The 22,006-nt window shown below is 44.2% G+C and overlaps 1 protein-coding gene across 1 annotated transcript in view; it reads left to right on the plus strand.

Annotated features, from left to right (window-relative positions):
- HOOK3 (hook microtubule tethering protein 3) overlaps window positions 1–22,006 on the plus strand; it is a 2,251,851-nt gene that overhangs the window by 809,753 nt on the left and 1,420,092 nt on the right. Inside the window, exon 8 of the mRNA XM_044060904.1 lies at window positions 4,608–4,691. Coding sequence (XP_043916839.1) covers window positions 4,608–4,691 — 84 coding nt within the window. The remainder of the gene's footprint in view (window positions 1–4,607; window positions 4,692–22,006) is intronic.

A 22,006-nucleotide genomic window follows, 5' to 3' on the forward strand; every position in this document is an offset into this window, starting at 1 on the left:
CTGCAATAGACTGCACCCACATCTCTATTAAAACCCCCTGTAGAACCTGAAGTAGTAAGGAACATAAATAGAAGGGAGTGGCCATCACTGAACTGTCAGGTGGTGTGCTCAGCAGATGGCAGCATAAAGAATGTCATGGTGGCACACACTGATAATGTCCATGATGCTGCTATGTAGAGGGAACTGGTCTGACACTTGCCTTTTGTCATGGTGAAATATCTGATGGATTACAACTGACTAAGTACAGAAACACAGCTAGGGGTATGCTTGATGTCAGCATAAGTTTCATCTCTCCCCAGTGAACAGGTGACTGCAGGTATCCACTTTAACCACGGTTAATGATGACAGAGTACCATCCCACCCTACTGAGGAGGCATACAATAGAGTACACACCACAACAAGAATCACCATTAAGTGTGTTTGGCGTGCTGAAACCAGAGTCAAATGTTTGGACACACCTGGAGTGCATTGCAATACACACCTGAAAAGGCAGCAAGGATGATTAGTGTGTGTGCCATGCTTCACAGCATGTTAAACACACGTGGTGGTTTGCCTGTTGCAGGTATGGGTGACCTACCCCACATGCTCCAGATGTCTGAAGATATGTCACAGCCATCAGAGGAAGATGAGGAGGGCACAGGGGGAGAAGAAGCAGGCATGGACGATGGAGGATGTGACCACAAGTCATACTCGGGCAACACAGCAGTGTCTGACATACACCTTTGAGTTATCACAAGCCATATGTACAGAAGTAGCCGAGTAAACAGTGATGTTCATGTGTTGCCCCACAACAGCAGCACAGATTGCATCTAATGGAAATGACTCACTTGTACACATTAAGCATCATACATCAACATAATGATAACATGTAATAGTGTGAACATATACAAAACAGTGAGAGGAACCATCAAATCACGCAACAAGTGACAGAGGTGTGCATACAAAGTTTTAGTGGTGCAGGAGTGAGTGGCAGACAACAAGGGAAATTGAAATGCAAACCCCATCCCTATCAGTCCACTGTCAAGTCATGCAAGCATGAAAGCAAGTCATCACATACTGCATTACTGTTGTCAGTATCACTATTAGCATATCTTAATGTAAAAGAGGGAATAATTATCAACAAGGGAATGCATTAACCTAGGTTAGTAAAAATAACTCACAACAACCAAATACAAATGAATTGTCGCTTGTTTACACAACGTTCATCATTGCCATGGGGTAAGAATGATACTACAGGACCACACATTGGATCAACTGTCAGTGTTACTGTAATGCAGTCTACGACACCTATGCAAGCAGCTCACAGTGTTGTCTTGGCTTCCCCTACAGTGTCCACAAACTCTTGGTTCAAGTTGCTCTACCGAGGAGCTTGATATGGTGACACCAGCATGTGGAAACACATTGTGGGAAGGAACAGGACTGCGAGTTGACTTCTGGTTATGATTGCTGAGCTTATAGTGGATTGGCCAACACCAGATATGAGTGCATGTGTCAGTACAAACATTGGTGTTCGATGGGGAAGTGTGGGTCTAATGAGTGGGCCTGCATCTCCCATGTTTAAATTGGCTAAGTACAGTCAGAGTATGTAACACCCTGTTAGAACTACAGCACTGCTGTAGCAGTGCCATAACCAAGCTTTCAACTGAGTGTGCCACAGTTAACATACTGTCATGCTGTACATCTAGTACCACCAGGACCTCACAATATCTGTACTACTGACCTTCACGCAACAAACACAGCTGTTGTGCAGTACAGTCTGTGGCACAGGCAAGTGCAGGAATATCAGATCCAGGATGTTGCTGGGAACTTCATTCACCTGTAGGATTAGGGAGGCCCTCTGACACACACCATACACACCAGCAACATGTCCACGTGTACTGCACTGGACAGTATCATTCTGGTGTGGGGAAGAGTCAACTTCAGTAACAGGCTTCAACGTGGAGCATTGGTTCACAGTCCTCATCCAAGTAAATATCTGATGTCACCACATCATAAGAATAGCTGAACAAGTTTTTCTCCACGTCAGAGGCTACAGCCTGATCCATATGATTACCATTATTAGGACCAGGCTGCATCACCATATCTGTGTCCTGTGTGCCATGGGCCATGCTAGCACATTGAGGCACATCACACCCCACCTCAGGATCAGGGCATGGGCTACTGGAGGAGGCAGGCAGTGGAATTTCCACCAGAAGAGACTGAGGACCCAGGTCAGTTACTATATGGTACAGCTCAGCACAGGCATATGAACCAACAGTATGACCACAGTGTTAGTGAGGCTAAGTACTTGGGGGTTATGCCCATGCATGGCTCACTGAACTTGAGTAACAGGGAGAAGACATTTACTTTACATGTGCAACATATACAACATATGTGAGTAAGAAGAAAATAAGACGTACCTGACATGTCCTAGTGCAAGTCCACTACTGGAGGTGACCACTGAAATGCAGTTGTTTTAGGGAAATATCAACCAGACAACATTAGTAAGCACATACTCATTATGTACCATTGGAACAGAAGTAAAGCATACAGTAAGTTAATATATATACTCGTACTGTGTGTTATACTTATGTTGGAATGGTACAGAAGTATAACACACAGTAGGTAATATATACACATACTGGTTTGTTGAGGATGATGTGCAGATAGCATTTGTCCTCTGCAGGTGTAGAAGGACATAGTATTAATGTTATATCGTTAGATTTTGTTATTTATATCTTGCTTTACTCAGGATGTGCCCCCCATTTTTTGTTTGTGGCAAGAAAGTCTGAAGATTTTTAATTATGCTATGGCTGTTTATGTAGCTTCCTGCAAAAAGGGTTTGATCTGTAAGCAGCCAGAGTAACATTCTTGGAGGGATTGAAAGCTTTTCTGGCTGGTTGCTTCATCTTTGACAGGGTACAACCTATGGGCTACTGCAGCAGTGAAAAATTTGAACTTGTACTGTTATGGGCAAGTGCAGCTTACAGGTATTTCAGCTTTTTCCTTCCAAGACAACAAGTAAGGTCTAATAGTATCTGATATATATATATATATATATATATATATATATATATATATATATATATACACCTTGCATGGATAAGTGCTCCCATGTCTTAAGGCCCATTCCACCAGGACTGTCGCCTTCTAGATCCTTTGTCGAAGGTTTGGTTTCTAGATCCATTTTAAATGCACCCACTTGGTCTTCCATCCTCACCTTTACTAAACATTACATGACTGAGGTATTTCTCTTGAGCTACAACTGGATTTACTTGTTCAACCCTTCAAGGAATCCTAGACCCAGCTCAGCTTCTCAGTCCTCCTCCCTTACCATCTAGATAGCTTTGGGAATTTTCTGATATGTTAATTCTTCAGTAGTGATCAAGGGAAGGGTGCAGAGTACCTTTGTGTAAGAACTTGCTATAGCAGTGGATATCTGACTGGTCATAATTGCAGTATAAACCACCCATCTTTTCCTTCTTTCTTTTCTTATCCTTTTGGCCAAGGTGGGCATCAATTCCTTTACCCGCTTCCATTTGGCATGTACATATGTGTATATTTCAATATATGGTTTGCTTCTTTTTGCATCAGTGTCTATATTGTTCTGGTCTAGGGTAAGAAAATCCTAAAGTTTTCACACCTCTGTGTTTATTGTGCATCTCCTAACTCTCAAGCATTTTGGGCATAGTTTGGAAGTACAGTGCAAGGTGAAGTGGCCAAAGCTTTGGTATGTTGGCCAGACAGAAGTCTGTCCCTGGCAAGATATACCATACATTACTAATACTGCAACAGTGGCCAGTTGGACATCTGTTGTTATGCTATGTTCATACACAGCTAAACTTTCTGACAGCTTTCTTTCATTCTGAAATTTTGCCAGCAGTTTAGTTATAAGTATGGAAAATATAAACCAGTATTATCGCTGTTTGGAAGTAAGTACAGATATCTTTTCAGACGTTTGAGATTTAGCAGGTGTGTGAGGTGCATCTGGTACCATTCTCACGTGTAGTACAGAAGGCTGTGGGTTCTATTCCGACACCAGGTAGGTGGATTGCTGACACTGCAGTGCAGTATAAGAGGGATGTTGTACTCTTATGTGTTGTCCTTAGGATGAGACAATAAACCAAGGTTCCATCTTGTTGATGGTAATTCACGTTCATGTAAAATATCCCATAGCACTTATTAAAAGAGTAGGGGAAGTTTCCCAAAGCCCTGGCCAGATTTCCCCTAGTAGTATAATTACCACCTCAGATCCCTCATGAAAAGAGGCTGTTAGTCTAGTGGGACTGACCTGGTCAACAAAATATAGATAAATTAATAAATTAAAAAATGTGTTGTAGCGTCTGTAATTGATTTGGTGTTGTGTTCATGCTGTTCATTGTATTTTGTCTGCATATTTGCAAAGCTGCCCTAGGTAGTATCTGTAAGTTTGTATAATAAGGCCTTGAAACCCTTTTCAGCACTGAATAATTGTATAGTTATGTTTTTGAGCATCTTATTTGATAATACAAATTTAGGGTTGTGTGCAATAGTGGTTATAGAGGTGGCATTGTATGTGTTTTTGGAAAAGGAAGTTTTTTTCCATCATTTTCCGTGAATGTACTTCACCAGGATTTTCTTCCCAACAGTTGAAGAAGACTACTGAGGAACTACATGAAGCTCTGGCAGCAAAAGAAGAAATTTCGCAGAGGTGCCATGAACTTGACATGCAGGTAATAATTGAGAACATTGTAAGCTTTTATCCTAGCTGTGAACCTACTGGAGATGCATGACATATAAAGATTTCCAGCAAGGTAGAAAAAAGAAACCACATTAAATTCCACAGATTTCCTTTATCATAAGTGGTAGTAATGCCAGACAATGTTGGTAGCATGCTTGTATGTCACCTGTTTGCTAAAAATCACGTCAGACTTGTTGTCTCCATATAGTACTTCAAATATACACACAAGTGGAACTGAGTCTTCCTTTTGTGTGCTGCCACTGTGACCAACCACATTGGAGAGCAAAGGTTTCTAGATTTGTACATGGTCGTCTTGCAAAAACATCAGTAGTTGGTGTGGATGGTGCAGGTTGTGCATCTTGTAGATGGCCTTCTTTGGTAGAAACTATTAACACTGCTTTACAAGTATTTAAGCTTGTGGGTAGAATTTCTTCAGTAAAGCAGGTATCACTTATTTAAGTATTATTTGCCACCAGAGTAACTTAGTCTACATCTTTTCTGTCTTTTGCATTTTCCTGCTGTTGATACTTGCCTTGGATAAAATGAGATGGCCTTTCCTTGCCAATAATACTTAAGACATATTACTTTAAATTCAAAAGTAAGTTTATAAATCAGACTAAGCAGTATCAGTTTAGATAGCATATATTTCAAGACTTTTTTTTAATTAAGTAAGGCTTTTTTGTGTGTTACCCAGATTTAGACACATCTTCTAACCTAATGGTTGCACTTTGAAAATGTCTTAGTATATTTGAGTGTTAGACAGCAAACATTTTTTTCTCAGTTGTGGTGTTTGTGGTGAAATTGCCATTTGTTTTACAGTGCAACATGAAGACATTCATTAATCTGTCCCACAATGTATATTTTCCCCATGAACTTCCTATTACAAATAGTTATAAAATAAGTATGGTGATATGCATGGTAACACACCCCTAAATGAGTATTTAATGTAAAATAGATTAAAACAGTTAAAACATTTCTATGGTACTAGACTTAAGATTAAGTTATATTTCCTTTCATTAGGTTTACAGAAGCTCCTTGTGGCACAGTCTTGGGGGTTCCTTTCATCACATTTTGTTTAAAAGACATAATTATGATGATAGGAAGTATTGCATTTCTTTACAGTACAACTCTCCCAGGTTGATGACTGCATTGCAGAATTCCTTGCAGGAAAAAGAACCTTGCAAAGTGATGGCTGGTTAGTTGTAAAATACAAATGACATTTATTTTAGGTTTTGTGCTATACATAAACTGCACTTGATTTAATGAGACGGAGTCCACTGAGTGTCCCTTGCTACTCAGGTGGTTTTTTGCAGACACCATTTGGTTAGTACAGACACACTACTACTCCTTTCTATTCCTGTATCGCAGCTTGCAAGTGCAAAAAAGTTTTTTTTTGTAAGATAATTATCCCACCTGGCAAAAGAGAACTGTTGACGTTCTGTGTGTTTCACTCTTGCAGTCCTGATTTGTGGGATTTCCTGCTTTGGAAGCCTTTGGCTGGCCCGACTACCAGAGTAAAAATCTCCCTCCTCCTAAGGCTGGCTGATGCCATACCCTGATGTCAGTATGCTTGGGTGTAAAGGGAACCAGCCGACAGACATCATGACATCAGTCTTTTCTTGCTATCGGAGCCTGAAAAAGTTTATCTGATGTTGTCAATCTTCATTCATTCTCGACTGTTGGGTTCGGTTCCGACCCTCAGAACCGACTCTGCCATTATATCAAGCTCGTGCCAGCCAAAAACTCTCAAGCTACCCATACTGCCTCTCTTCCCTGTACCTCAGATCTCATTTGCCGCATAGAAAATCGGATGCGTTACCTGTGCTCTCAGCTAAGTGCCAAAATATTTTTGGTTATATAACTATCTTTCTACCTATTTCTGCTAGTTTCTTCATTTTCTTATCTTCTAAGGTTTTTAGTTGAGAGTGACTCTGTATCTATCCTTTACCCATTTCCTACCTCTAGATATTTTACTTTACCATCATTGGTATAGGCCTCCTTTCCTTCTACCTTTGGTAATTTTTTGATACCATCACCAGTATCCTTTCCCCTCCGACTTTCTCTTACCCTCCCTTTGGGTACCCTTCACTTACTATTGTTGGGATAATTTAAAAAAAAAAAACTGTTTCCTTCCTGTTTCACAAGTGATTGTGTGTGTGTGAGTGTGTGTGCGCACGCGCGCGCCATTTTCTGGCTAGAAAAATGGCAGAAAAACAGAAAAGAACCACTGGGTTTAAACAGTGTAGGAACTGTGGCAGGAAGATGCCCAATTCCGATGGGCATCTTTCATGCATTTATTGCTTGGGTGTCCCTCATCTTGAAATCCAGCTTGCATGTGAACTCTGCAAATGTTTCAGTGCTCAAACTCTGGCAGAGAGGTGAAACAAACTGATTCTTAAGGGACTGCTAAATACCCTTTTAGGGAAGCTATATCTGAAGGGGGAGACTTCTAAATCTCTGAAGACACACTCAAAGAAACGGAGCCATTTGTTACCATCTTCCCCCAAGGTACACGAATCTAAGACTCCAAAGTCTCAGGTTTCAACTCATTACTCAGGAACTGAAGCCTAAAGTTCCTAAGACTGCACCAACTTTTGATCTGGCACCAAAACCAGCTAAATCTTCCACAGTGCCATGCTCCATTGAATCTACCCAGACACCTATGACACCGAGCTTGTCTTAAGTGCAGACGACCTCTCTGGTACCGGCAGTGGCCCCCTCAAATATCGGCTCCATTTTCCCCTGCCAAGCAAATTTCTGTTCAACAGACCATGGTGCTGAAGGACGAGATGCTAAGTACCCCCAGGACTAGTTACTCCCCATCAATAGACTCCTTTTTGGGTCAGCAGTTAAGCCCCTTTGTAGAAATACCGAAATTGCCTTTGGGAATGTCCATCCGTTCCTCCAGGAGTCTCTCGGAACTGGATGTAGTTAGATTGGTGGATCAGCTGTTAACAGCCAGAGGTCTTCCAGCTCCCACTCGGACCTCCCTCCCGGAACAGAGGTTTACTCTCCCAGGACTCCCACATATCTTCCTCCTTCAACCTCTCCGCATGCCTTAGAGTGCACTATTTCGATGTTCCTGGTGCCAGCTACTTCAGTACTGACAGTGAGTCTTGTTTTGGTACTAGAACCAACTCTGTAGTTTTCAGCTCCATCGGAGCAGTCACACCCACTGGAATAAGATTTGGCTGCTGGCTTCAGGATCCCTGGATCGACTCCGATTTTTTCCATGGTGCCGTCTATGATTCCTGGTGCACTGGCAGTTACAAATCCTCTCTCTGCTCCTACTCTGGGGGGCGGATCATTGGAGCGGTGTGTGACCCCGGTTCCAAGGTTATCTTTCTCTATTCCAGGCTCCCAGGCTCCCTTCCCTCTTCAGGCGGGCCTGCCTTCCAGATTATGGAGAGAGCCCTAGCCTCAGGAGGCTTACACTTGGTACCATCCCCATCAGTGCGCCACATTTTTTCTATCCTCTGGCTCGCAGCTGTCACAGTCTGCTACTTCGGGACAGTGGGCACAAGAGCAGAAAGATACCCTACTGCAGGGTCCCCTCTCTTAGGAGTCCTCCTCAGATCCCCCTCCCCAAGGAGCCACCCTGTAAGAGATCATGCAAGAGGAAGCACCTGGATTCTCCAGAAGAATCTGTCACTGCGGATACAGATTACGATGAAGGGGAAGGGTCCCCACGATCACCCCTGAAGATGTCTTCTTTGAAGACATCCTGGAAATTTTGAAACAGAGGGGTGATTAGAAGCCCTCAAACTCTTCCTCTGAGAAATCTGGCTTCTTGCAGGCATTTCGGTGCCTGGACTTCTTGGATGACCCTGCCTGCGGATGAACTAATTAAACTCATCAAGTAGTGTGGTTGGAAGGCTCCTGACACCATAGAGCCAATCCCCCGGAGACCGGACAAAAGTTTCTCACCCCCTGAGGCTCACTCCCATTGGTCGAAAGGTCTAGCAGCGGATGGTATGGTGGTGACGGCAACCACTAAAAGGGAACTCACCAAAGAGAGTTCAACTGTCCATTCACCAAACCGAGAGTCTCGGACGATGGATAGATTTGGGAAGCTGGTCTTTGCTTCAACGATCTTCGCTATTCGGTCCTTGAACTTCTTTGCACACTTCACCCAACTCTAAAGGGATCTGATAACCGAGCTTTCAGATACTTTGGCAGGAGTAGTGTCTGACGAGGTCTGTTATAAGGTTGCCTCCTAGCTTGCCATCCTAGAGTCAGTCTTCAAGTCGTCTATGTGGCTTATTGCACATACAGCCAAACAGATATCCAGAGCAGTGGGTACGGGCATTGCCATTAAGCGTCACGCCTGGATGCGCTTGTGTGATTTTGCGGACCCCTTCACATCTTCCTTTGCCAACACCCCTGCGGATGCTACTTCATTGTTTGGCCCAAAAGTCAGAGACATATTAGCCAGGTGTGAGAAGGATGGAAAGACCCTTTCTGATGTGGTTGTGTATTTTTCCACTCCTCAACGACCTTACTCCAGGAATCAGAGTGGGAAGATGTGGTTCAGGAATACTCTAGAACCTTTTCTGGACACGTCGCAAGCATTCCTCTCGGGGCAGAGGGGTGAACTTTTCAGGAAGACACCCCTCCTGTGGCAGAGGGAGTCCAAGCAACCAGAGTTCCAGGAATTCCTTTTTTGGACAACCCTACCAGCACTCCTGAGTGGCAGCATGATTGCTTACCTCTGGAAGCAGTTGGGGGAAGATTCTCTCTGCACCATGCTGCCTGGCACTCTATAACATCGGATTCCTGGGTGCAGACAGTAATTACCAGAGGTTATCATATTCCCTTCAATCCAAAAAAATGATGCAGTAGGTGAAACAATAAAGCCACAAAGGAGGGTCAGGCGAGAAATTTTAATGATAATTTTAAAACCGCATCCGCTTCCAGGACAAGTCAGCACATATAAACGTTCCAAGTTACGTTTTCGTTTGTACGTTACTTCATCAGATGTGGGCTCATTGTAAATCAATGGACTTGTAAATCAAACCCCTGCTGACATCATTTAATTAATAGACCAATAAAAGACATTAAAACCCCTTTCAAATGTTACAAGAAACATTAATTGAAATGTTCATTAAAAAGTTCATAAAAAAAATATATATGTAAATCTCAATAAAATGTTAAAATATTTACATGTGTGTACATTATACAAAATACTATAACTAAATAAATTTATTGTTTTTCAAAACATATTCACCTATATTAAAAAATGACTGGTTCCTATTTCAATTAATTTTTTCATGAGTCCGACCATTTCTTTATTGACTCCATCTACTGGACAGTTTTAGTATTTTGTATAATGTACACACACGTAAATATTTAACATTTTATTGAGATTTACATATATATATTTTTTATGAACTTTTTAATGAACTTTTTCAATGAATGTTTCCTGTAACATTTGAAAGGGGTTTTAATGTTTTTTATTGATCTATTAATTAAATGATGTCAGCAAGGGTTTGATTTATAAGTCCGTTGATTTACAATTAGCCCACATCTGCTGAAGTAACATACAAACAAAAACGTAACTTGGAACATTTCTATGTGCTGACTTGTGTTGGAAGTGGATGCTGTTTTAAAATTATCATTAAAGTTTCTCGCCTGACCCTCTTCTGTGGCTTTCTTGTTTCACCTATTGCATCGTTTTTTGGATTACTAGTCACGTTGGTGCTTTTTGATGATTTTCATTGGTATATTCCCTTCAGTCTTTCTCCCAAACCACAAAGGCAAATCCCTGATGTTCCACCCAGTTAGAAGGATGTAGCAGCACTAGAGATTCAAAAGCTGCTTCGAAAAAGAGTCATCCAAACAGTCCCACCAGACGAGATAGTATCCAGATTTTACTCAAGATTCTTTTTATTGCCAAAAACAGACAGGAGACTGATGGCCAAACTTAGACATCAGTGTATTGAACAAATTTGTGCAACACAGAAAATTCCGGATGGTCATGGTTTAGTCTATCCTTCGATGTTCTTCGTGTTTCACTGTTGCAGTTATCACATTTGGGGTTATCCCTGCCAGGGTAGCCCTCAGTCGGCCCAAATACCAGAGACTTAGTATTTCTGCGTCGGTTGCTGTCACTTCAGGACTGACGTCAGGTTGTCAGAAGTATAAAGTAAGGAAGCCGACACCATTACATCAGTCTTTCTTGCCATAAAGCCTGAAGCAGATGCAGTTTGCACAAGTGCCGGTCGGCTGCTACCTGGAGTTTTCGTCTTACGAATTGCAGTTGAAGTCTTCTAAAACTAAGTACCCCTTTGGGGATACTTTTTTCTTGCACTAACCAATGTCAGAAAAAGTTGTTTCGCCTGTGGAAAGCAAATTCCGCACCTAGACTTCCATTCTTACTGCGTCACTTGTTCAGGCCCAGACCACGGTGTCCCCTGTTGTCATTTCTGTGCTTTGTTCAATGCCAGAACTATCCATCGTTGGGCTCTTATTGTAGCCAGATATTTTTGCTTACAGTCCTCTAATTCCGATATGGCTTTGGTAAGCCATCCGACAGCAGATCTACCGAAAAAACATAAATATAAAGACAGAGACAGACCGCACAGGTCCAAACCTACTGACGATGCTTTTTTTAAGCTAGTCATCAGTTCTCCAGTCCTCAGTGAGGCACTTTTGCAGCCCCTGATGCCCGTTTCTGTGGATTCGCAGGCTGCTACCGAGACCCTTTCAAAGTCCGGTATGCCACAAAACTCTTCTTCGACTAAGGAGCCTGCGGTCGTCTCTACCTTGGATGGGTCCAGAGCCACTGAGCAGGCACACAAACTGACGTGTTCTTTTGCGACTACCTTTTCTAAAACGACCAAGTTTCTAAGGCCTAGGGTAGGAACCACACCCAAAAAATGACTACCCACTCTCAGGCGCCTGCTTCCTTGCCTCAGTCTCAAATGCTTAAAATGGCGGAAGACCTCATCATGCTGATCAGGGGAAGCCAAGTTACCCCCTCCAAAAGGAAAGAGATCTGTCCCCTGTAGTTTTGTCTGAACAAGAGTCAGGTGAATCTGATGCATCTGAATATGAAGACATGCATCCCCTCCCTACTTATGAGGATTCTGATCCAGTGGATTCCATTCCTTCAGCCTCTCCCCCAAAGGATTTTTCCTTTGGGGAAACCCTGCATAATTTAAGGGAGCATTTCCAGTGGGAGAGTGAAGACTACCCTCAGTCTGAAAAGAGACTCAGGGAATTCCTAGATCTTCCACAGCACAGACCCTTGGCCATCCCCCCAGTCCTGGACTTTGTGGAGGATGTTTTCCTGAAATCCAGCTTGACTCCTGACACCCTCCCTCTTGCACCCAGAAAACCAGACAGGTACTATAGAGTCCCTGACTCTCACAAATTTCTTTTTAAAAATCAAGGGCCTAAAGGAATTAAAGCAACCTCTGCTAAGAATCCCACCCCATCATCAGATAGGCATTCCCAAGCACTGGACAGATGGGGTAAAAAAGTATACACCTCTGCTACTCTTGCTATCAGGGCACTAAATTGTCAGTTCCATATGCTGAAATTTCAGCAACATACCCTGGAACTCCTTAAACAAAAAAAATGTCTTCCTTTCCTGCTTGAGCAGAATCAAAAGAATTACAAGAGTTAATGCATTCTGCAAGTCAAGTAACTAAACACACCTTGCACTGTGGTTTTGATGCCCTAGAAGCTTCTTGCAGGGTGGCAGTCACTGGATCTGTAATTAGAAGGCATGCATGGCTAATTGTTGGATGCATCCTTGCACAAAGATAACTTATTTGGCAGTAAAGAAGAAGAAGTCTTAAAGATGGAAGAAAAAGCAAAATCTATGCAAACAGTTAAGGATTTCTTGCAGGTCCAGCCACCTAAGTTCAACAGGCATTGTCCCACCAAACATTGGTCCTGTCCTGCTCCCAGTAAGCCAGTCCAGCCCAGACTCCGGGGAACCAGACCCCCCAGACAGCAACTACAGGGAATGCAGAGCTCTAAGCAGTGGACTTCCATTCTAAGCCACCTCCTTATGGTAAGAACTCACAATGACTCGCCTCCTGTACCCCCTACCTCTGCCCACCTTCTCTTACCCCTAGGAGGAAAACTCTCATTTCACGCAAGCACCTGGGCCACCATTACCAACGACCACTGGGTTCTGAATATAGTGTCTCAGGGATACAAATTTTCCTTCCACACCCTTCCAACCCCAAAAGGTTTCCCAGGTCTACCACCAAACCAGTGGGCAGAGGCTCAAAAGCAAATCATTTCCCTGCTCTCTATGAGAACAGTAGAGCACGTTCAAGCAGAACAGCTAGGCCAAGGTTTCTACTCCAGACTTTTTCTGGTGCCCAGAAAAGAGAGCACCTGGTGCCCCACCCTCTGTCTTTCCATTCTAAACACCTTCGTGGTGATCCCAAAATTCAAAATGCTCGCCCTCCAACAGCTGCTTCCCATGCTCTCCAAGGACACTTGGCTAGCCACCCTAGATCTAAAAGAGGCCTAACTCTACATTCCTATCAGTAAATCATGCAGGAAATATCTCCATTTCAGGGCAGGATCTCAGCACCTTCAGTTCTCTGCACTTCCCTTTGGTTTATCTACTGCTTCCCGAGTTTTCACAAAATGTCTGACTCCGGCCAATGCCTTTTTCAGACAAAGAAATATTCAGATTTACCCATACTTAGACTGCCTTATCCATGCAGACAGCCAGGAAAAGCTACTCAAACACCTGACCTTTGTAAAGACACTGCTAACCTCCCTAGGGTACACGATCAACGAAAAGAAATCCAAACAGGTGCCCACCCAAAGGATTATCTGCCTGGGAGCAAGCTTTGACACAGCATCCCAGATGGTATACCTTACACCAGAGAAAAACAATTTCCTGACAGCCTACTTCTCTCAGCTAGTCACCAGGCCCCGGCTGTCTGCAAGGAAGATCCTGCAAGCTGTGGAGTTCATGGCATCTTGCATACTACTCATTCCATATGCCAGACTGCATATGGGGAAACTACAATGGTACCTAAAAAACCTTTGGTGTCAACACTCTCAAGACCTGGAAACTCTCCTACCTGTAATGCCTTGCCTCAGAAAAGATTTTCTTTGGTGGGCAACAGCATGCTCCCACAGTAAGGGACTGCCTTTCTCACCACCCCCCTGCTGCCCAGACCCTCACCACAGATGCATCAGACTATGCTTTTGGTGCACACCTGGATGCCAGGTGCATACAGGGCCAATGGAGCCCGCAGCAAATCCCTTTACACATCAGTCAAAAAGAGATGATGGCTGTGCAGCACCCCTTGACGCCTTGATAGCCTTCAAGCCCCTTCTCTCTCCAGGGACTCTCCTGATCAAAACAGACAACACCATTGTGATGTGGTATATCAATAAGCAGGGAGGGACTCATTCCTACCCTCTATGCAGGCTGGCCATAACCCTTTGGCACACAGCCTCTACCATGCATCTACACCTGTTAGCACAATTCCTACCAGGCTGTCTCAACTCTCCTGCAGACCAACTAATCATAAATCTTCTGGACCCACATGAGTGGCAGCTCAACAGAAGAACCTTCACCCTAATAACTCAGAAGTGGGGCACACTGAAGGTCGACCTCTTTGCCTCCCACACCAACCATTAGGTCAGCAAATTCTGCACCAGGGAGCATCACTGGATGGCTTGGAAAGCGGATGCCTTGTCTTTCCCCTGGGTCAATAAGTCGGTCTATGCCTTTCCTCCACTACCTCTCATTCCCAGGGTACTGCTCAAAATAATGGAGGAAAAACCAAGGACCATTCTTATAGCTCCAGACTGGCCCTGGCAGGACTGGTACTCCTTGCTGCACAGCCTGTCCCCACTGACCCAATGTCATCTTTCTCAGATTCCTAACCTCCTGACCCAGAGGGAAGGAAAATTCATGCATTCCCAATTGCAGACACTCAATTTGGCAGCTTGGCTTATTACCTAACCCCGAACCAATCTGCCAACTTCAGTAAACAGGTTGTAGATGTTTTCCATGAGGCCAGACGCCCTAGCACCAGAAAGTCTTATGCTGACAAATGAAAAAGGTTCTGCACCTGGATCCAGACTAAGGGAGCCAATAGGGCACAGACTTCCCTCCCTCTCATTCTGGATTACTTAGTTGACCTACTACACAGTGGCCTCTCTTTCTCCTCTATAAAAATTCATGCTTCTGCTATTTCTGCTCATTTTCTCACTGAGCAGCCTCTTTTCTCACAACCCTTGATCAAACAGTTCCTAAGTGGGGCCATCAACTTGAGGCCACCCAGAAGGGCACCAAGACCAGCTTTGGACCTTAATTTTATACTGGAAAAAACTCACCCTGCCCCCTTTCAAACCAACTTCTTTTGCAGAGCTAAAATTTCTCTCTTGGAAAACAACATTCTTTCTGGCCATCACTTCAGCCAGAAGAGTCTCTGAGCTACAAGTGCTCATGGCTGTGGAACCCTTAATCATCTTCCATGCTGATGGGGTATCCCTCAGAACTAACCCATCCTTCATGCCCAAGGTGGTATCCAGTGTGGCTGTCAACCAATCCATTAATTTGCTCGCCTTTTTTCCTGATCCACAGAGCAAGAGGGAAAGGATACTGCACTCTCTGGATGTGCACAGACAGCTCAGATTATATCTAGACAGGACTAAATACTTCAGAAAGTCTGATCAGTTGCTGGTTAGCTTTGCTACAGGGGCAGAAGGCAAAGCCATCTCCAAATGGATAGCACACTGCATTCACTTCTGTTACAAACAACATGGAAAGCCTCCCCCAAGGGGGTCAGGACACACTTCACCAGAGCAACTTCCACCTCTGCAGCTTTCCTCATAGGAGTCCCCACCAGAGACATCCCGGAGGCTGCCACCTGAACATCTGTTAACACTTTTACCAAGCATTACCACCTGCCTTTCTTCTCCAAATCCAGGGTAGGGTTTGCCTCTGCAGTCTTGCAAGGTATCCTAGCAAGCCCTAGTTTCCTTGACTGCCTCCACCCATTCCTCAACTTTGGGAATCAACCCAAATGTGATGGCTGCAACAGTGAAACATGAAGAACACAGTACAGTTGTGTACACTTACCATAGATGTAGATGTTCGAGTGTATTCACTGTTGCAGTTCTGGTTTCTCTCCCTCCATCCCCCTTTTATTCTCTTTCCTTACAATGGACATATGGGTATTTATTTTCCACTGGTGGGGTTCTTCCACCAGAACCTAGCTCCTACATAGGGACTCTTGACAGGTTAGGTCAAAAAAAACTGATGTAATGGTGTTGGCTGCCTTACTTTATACTACTGACGACCTGACATCAATCCTGAAGTGACAGCAACCAACGCAGAATTCGTAAGTCTCTGGTATTCGGGACGACCAAGGGGCTACCCTGGCAGAATAACCCCAAATGTGATGACTGCAACAGTGAATACACTCTAATATCTACATTTGTGGTAAGTGTACACAACTGTACTTTTTCTAGAGAAAGATGATTGGATGTGCTCTATAGATCTTCAGGATGCGTATTATCACGTAAAGATGGACAAATGCTCCAGAAGATATCTCCGCTTCCAGCTAGGAGCCAGTCATTATCAATTTTGAGCACTGACATTTGATCTCATCACAGTCCCCAGGGTGTTCACCAAATGCATGGCAGTTGTAGCAGCTCACTTATGGCTACAGGGATTCCATGTGTTTCCATATTTAGATGACTGGCTCCTCACCACCCTCACCAGGCATCTACTGCTTTGGGCCTTAGACTCCATTCTGTGCCTTGCCGTGTTCTTAGGCATTTCAGTCAGCAGAAAAAAATCACAACCATCTCCCACACAGGATCTAGAATTCATCGGAATAAGACTAAACATGAGGTCCTGCGTGGCTTCCCTTCCTCATCACAGACTGTTAAAGCTGAGGTCACAACTTCAAGTGATACTGTCTCAAGACAAATTCCCTGCTTATCTAGTTCTACAATTTCTTGGGTCCATGGCAGCAACAATCACTTTAGTCCCCCTGGCGAGGTACCACATGAGGCTGCTTCAGTGGCTCCTGGCATCACAATAACTCACCCAATGTCTCATCCAGTCCTGATAACGAACCACTGCAGGCAGGACTTGTCTTGGTTGATGAAGCCAGAAGAGAACTTATGGAGTTGTCCCTTTTTCCCCTCTCAGCCCAAGGCCATAGTGACCATGGATACTTGCCTGATTGGGGGGGGGGGGCATTTTCAGGGAAAGACAGTCCAAGGCACTTGGTCCCCTGAAGAGGCCAATCTGCATATCAGAGTCATAGAATTAAGGGCAATGCTTTTAGCATTACAGGCATTCCAGTCTACCCTTCCTTCAGGAAGGATTGCTGTCCAGTCAGACATGTCAGTATGGTATATAAACACTGGGGAACCAAATCCTACCCACTGTTGGGAAACTCTTAAGAGTTGGCAATGGGCAATCGCCTCCAACCACTTTCTAATAGCAATGCATGTCCTGGAGAACTCCAATGTTTTTGCAGACAAGCTAAGCAGGTGTATCCTTCTACCTGACGAGTGGTCTCTCAGTCCCAACATAGCAGCGAGAATTATTTGTCATTGGGGTCAGCCTTGCTGCAAACTGTTTGGCTCTCCAATAAACCACAAATGCAGCAGCAACTTTGCCTTAGTTCCGCCTTGAGGGGGGGGTGGGGGGCGTCCCCGAGAGATGCACTTCTCCACGATTGGCCCCCGGGACTTCTGTATGCCTTCCCACCGATCCCTCATATTCTCCATTTTCTGAAGAAAGCCCAACGGTTGATAAGCAAAGTGATTCTCATTGCACCTTATTGGCCCCATCAAATCTGGTTTCCCTTTCTTTGTTTAACCTGGTTTCACCGCCTGTGGACTCTGGATCTAAATTCAAACCTGTTGTCTCATCCTCAGGGCTTGGTCCATCCTAGCCTTCAACACCTCAAGCTGACGCCTTGGTTTCTCCACTTCCAGTAATTGCCAGGTGAAATAATTTGTCTTCCCCAGTGAAAAAGATACTTCTGGCTTCTCATAAACTGTCCACCAGAAGGGTTTACCTTAACAAATGGAAGAGATTTTTCCATTGGGTAGGATAAAACTGGTTTTGATCCTTTCTCTGCTCCGATCGATAAGGTCCTGGAATATTTAACTTCCTTATTTCAATTGGGAGCCTCAACTTCTACCATTAGAGTTTACTTAGCTACCATTTCAAAATTCTGTAATGGATTTGATGATCGTTCTTTGATGTCTCACCATCTTTGCAAAACCTTTCTCAAGGGCCCTCTATATTTGAAGCCACCTTTCAAAGATCCTATAGTGCCTTGGGATCTAACTTTGGTCTTGCAATGTTTAATTCGTCAGCCCTTTGAGCCAGCAGCCACCTGTGACTTCAAGTTTTTATCTTGGAAGACCCTCTTCCTGGTAGCTATCATGTCTGCCAGGAGAATTTCAGAGTTACAGGCTCTGTGTGTGAAGCATCCATACATCAGCGAGTATCGCTCAGAACTAATCCCTCCTTTCTTCCTAAAGTGGTGTCTGACTCCAGTATCTACCAGACTATAGATTTACCAGTGTTCTTTCCAAATTTTTCAAATAAAGGAGAGTATTACTTATATTTTTTGGACGTCCACAGGCAATTACGTTTTTACTTGGATAGAACGAAATTATCTAGAAAATTAGAGCAACTGTTTCTATCTTTTTCAGGTACTAGATTGGGCAAACCAGTTTCAAAGGTCACTTAATCAAAATGGTTGAGAGACTGCATTACATTTATTTACAGTCAGAATAAACTCGACTTACCAACAAAAGTTGCAACTCATTCTACCAGATTTGTTTCCACTTTAGTAGTCTTCCATTCCAGAGCTTCTATGGAAGACATATACGCAGCTGCAACTTGGGCTACTATTACCTTTATCACTCATTACAAATTAGACATGGTCTCCAGGGGAAGAGCATCCTTTGGCTCTCTGTTGCTCAGGAGTATCCTTCCGTAGGGCCTCCCAGGATCTAAAGTAGCTGGGGACTCTGTCCCAACAGTCAAGTATGAATTAAGATTGACAACATCAGATAAAGAAGTTATGTTCTTACCATAACATTCCATCTGTGTTGTCTGTCTGTCTTCATTCATTCTTGACTTCCCACACTCCTGCCCCCTCCTAGGGACTCCTGGAGGTTTTGAACTAGTCTTGGGGGTTCTAGTAGGGTTGTTGCTCAGACAGAGCTTCCATATTTTTCTTCATAATGGGCTGCGGTGGTGGTGCTGCTGTAGCTTTGTCTCCTCATGGTAAGATGTTGTCCTGTTCAATTCTCAGCTAGAGCGTCTTCTGTGTGGAGACATGCGTGAATGGGTGTACCTTCGTTGAAGGTTGTGCGTCAGGGCTGGCAACTCTGCACGTAAAAATCTACTGCCAATCATTAGTGGACCAGAGTTCCTCTGTGGCGACCTCTAACCAGGAAAAGCCAAAAGACACAACAACAATGGGCAAACTCTATCTGAGGTAAAGGGAAGAGAAGGCAGTGTGGGTAGCCTTAGCTTGAGAGTTTTTCACTGGTGTGAGCTTGATATAACAGCCAAGTCAGTTCAGAGGATCGGAACTGAACCCAGAAGTCAAGAATGAATGAAGATCGACAACGCAGATGCAATGTTATAGTAAGAACATAACTTCTTTTTCAGTGCATTGGCCAGCATACACCAGAGAGAAGTCTTCTAAAGCGAAGTATCCCGTTGGGGAACTCTTTCTTGCTTTAACTCATGTCAGAAAGTTTAACAATTATCTCCTCTGTGGTAAGCAATTCCCACACTAAAACTTCCTTACTTTGTGTGTCACCTGTCTAGAACTGATCACAATGTTCCTACTTGTTTTGATGCCCATTTCATTCTAGGACGATCAGGCCAAGGGCCGAAATCTCAGCTAGGCTTCTTGGTCTGCATTCTTCCTTAGATCGTTCAATATCGTCTGTCAGTTGTCCCGAGGTTGATATCCCTAAGCACAAGAAAAATTGGAAAAATGGCCCAAGCTTAGGGCCTCAAGATGACAACCTTTCACCGTTGACCAGTCCCCCAGGGCTCGTTATCACTGAGGAAGGCAAGGCACTTTCACAGCCCCCTTCTGCAACCAAGGTGGTGGCACAGGACTCTGTCGAGACCCTTATGGAATCCGACATACTACTGGGTCCCTCACCTTCTGCACAGGCCTTGGCTTTCAGTTTGTCATTTGGGTCCAGAGTTGCTCAGCATACCTCTGTTTCTGACGAGTGATTTACCAACTATGTTCCTTCGAGGTGTCAGCCTGCATCAATTCTGCCTTGCATAGAGACTGGCATCAGGATGGTGGGCTTAACCTAGCCCCAAAGCTAAAGTTATTTTTAAGAAGAGATATACCTCAGGTCCTTTGCCTAGGCCTACTGGCTCCCACTCAGCAGGTTATCAGCAAGACCTGGTCAGGTTAGCTGAGGACCCTATCTCCTTAGTCAGAGCTAGGCAACCCCTTTTGGAGTCTTCCCCAGGGGAAAGGAAGAGGGATTTCACCCCTGAAGTTTTCACTGAACCCCCTGATTAGCATTCTGACCAGGAAGGGGGTCTGTTTGTGAGGAGGGTCCCTTTTTTCTTTTAAAGAGTCAGATTCTGATGAGAATCTGCCTTCAACTTCACCTCCTGAAGACATCACTTTTGGGGAAACACTCCATGCCACAAGAGAGCATTTCCAGTGGGAGGTACAGGAATACCCACAATCTAAAAAGATTGTGAGTTCCTTGACCTCCAAGAACACAAACCTCTGGCTATTATTCCTGTATTGGAAGTGGTAGAGGATATTTTTATGGACTTTTCCCTGAACCCAGACTCTACTTCCATCCCCTCGGAAACCAGACAGGTTTTATAGGGTGTTGGGCTCACATAAGTACCTCTTCAAAAGCCCCTCTGCTGACCCAGAGGTTGTCACTGCAGATACCAAGGCAGCAAAAGTCAGCTGTTTAAAGACTCCTTTACGTACTGACAAGGAAAGCAGGGCCCTTGATAGGTTTGGTAAAAACTTTTACATTTCATCGACCCTAGCCATGAGGGCCTGTTTAACTGCCAGTTTCATATGATAAAATACCAACAAAGTATTTTAGATAAAATGAAACAAAACAATTCCTCCCTGGAGGACAAGAACATTTCTAAGGAATTGTTGGACCTTTGCCATTCCAGCTTCCAGGTGGCTAAGGCACTCTTTACACTGTGGCAGTGATTCTGTGGAGGCCTCCAGCTGAGCTGCTGTATCTGGCTCTGTCATTAGAACTCATGCTTGGCTTAGGGAACAGATCCCACTAGACCATGTCGTATCCAAACTTATAGATGCATCCCTGCATAAGGACTGACTGTACTAAAAAAGATGGAAGATGATGCAAAATCTATGCAAACTGTCAAGAATTCCCTCCAAGATGTTTTTCGTGTTTCACCATTGCAGTCATTAAATTTGGGTAATCCTGCTGGCAAGTTGCCCTCAGTCTGCCTGAATTCCAAAGTCTTAGGTCATCCGTCGGCCGTCGTCACCCCTTCCCTGACGTCAGGTCGTCAGGGGTATAAAAGAAGCAGCCGACGCCATTTTCTTTAGTCTTTCTTGCCGCGCGGTGCCCGAAGCAGAAGCAGTTTGCAAGTGCCGGTCGGCCGGCTCCTGGGATTTGTGAGTTCGAATTTCAGATCCAAAGTCTTCTGTAAAGCTAAGTACCCCGTTGGGGAAACTTTTCTTGCTCCAGAACCGATGTCAGAAAAAGTTAATAGTTGTAATTCTTGTGGGAAGCAAATACCTCCTAAGGACTTTCATTCTTACTGTATTCCTTGCCTAGTCCCTGATCATAACTTTCTGGGTTGCCGTTTTTTTACTAGATTTAACCAACGCACTATTAAGCGTCGGTATGATTTTGCTTTAAACTACTTTGGACGCAGGTTTAATTATCCAGAAATGTCATCGGAAAGCCATCCGACTACCGGAGTTCACAAAAAACGCAAAGAAAAAGAGAGACAGCCGAGGCCCAAAACTGATGACGAAGCTTCTCCTAAGCCAGTCGCAGTTCGCCAATTCTCAGTGAGGCGCTTTCGCAGCCCCTGACAACTGCTACTTCAGAGTCGCAGGCATCTACTGACTCCGACTTGGGAGTCGGCCATGCCGCTGGAAACTCAAGGTATTGGAGCCTCTGACGCTAATCCTTCAGATGGTTCCGGAGCCGACATCGGCTTGTGAGGGTGTATTCAGACCCAAACATCTATACATTAAACCGACTTCAAAGGCAAAGAAGCAAACTCAAGAGCCACATGGACAGGCCTCCATGCCCAAAAAACAGATGCTCAAA

Source organism: Protopterus annectens, chromosome 2.part0 (assembly GCF_019279795.1).
Source record: "Protopterus annectens isolate FY-2018-M chromosome 2.part0, PAN1.0, whole genome shotgun sequence".
Lineage (NCBI taxonomy): Eukaryota > Metazoa > Chordata > Ceratodontiformes > Protopteridae > Protopterus > Protopterus annectens.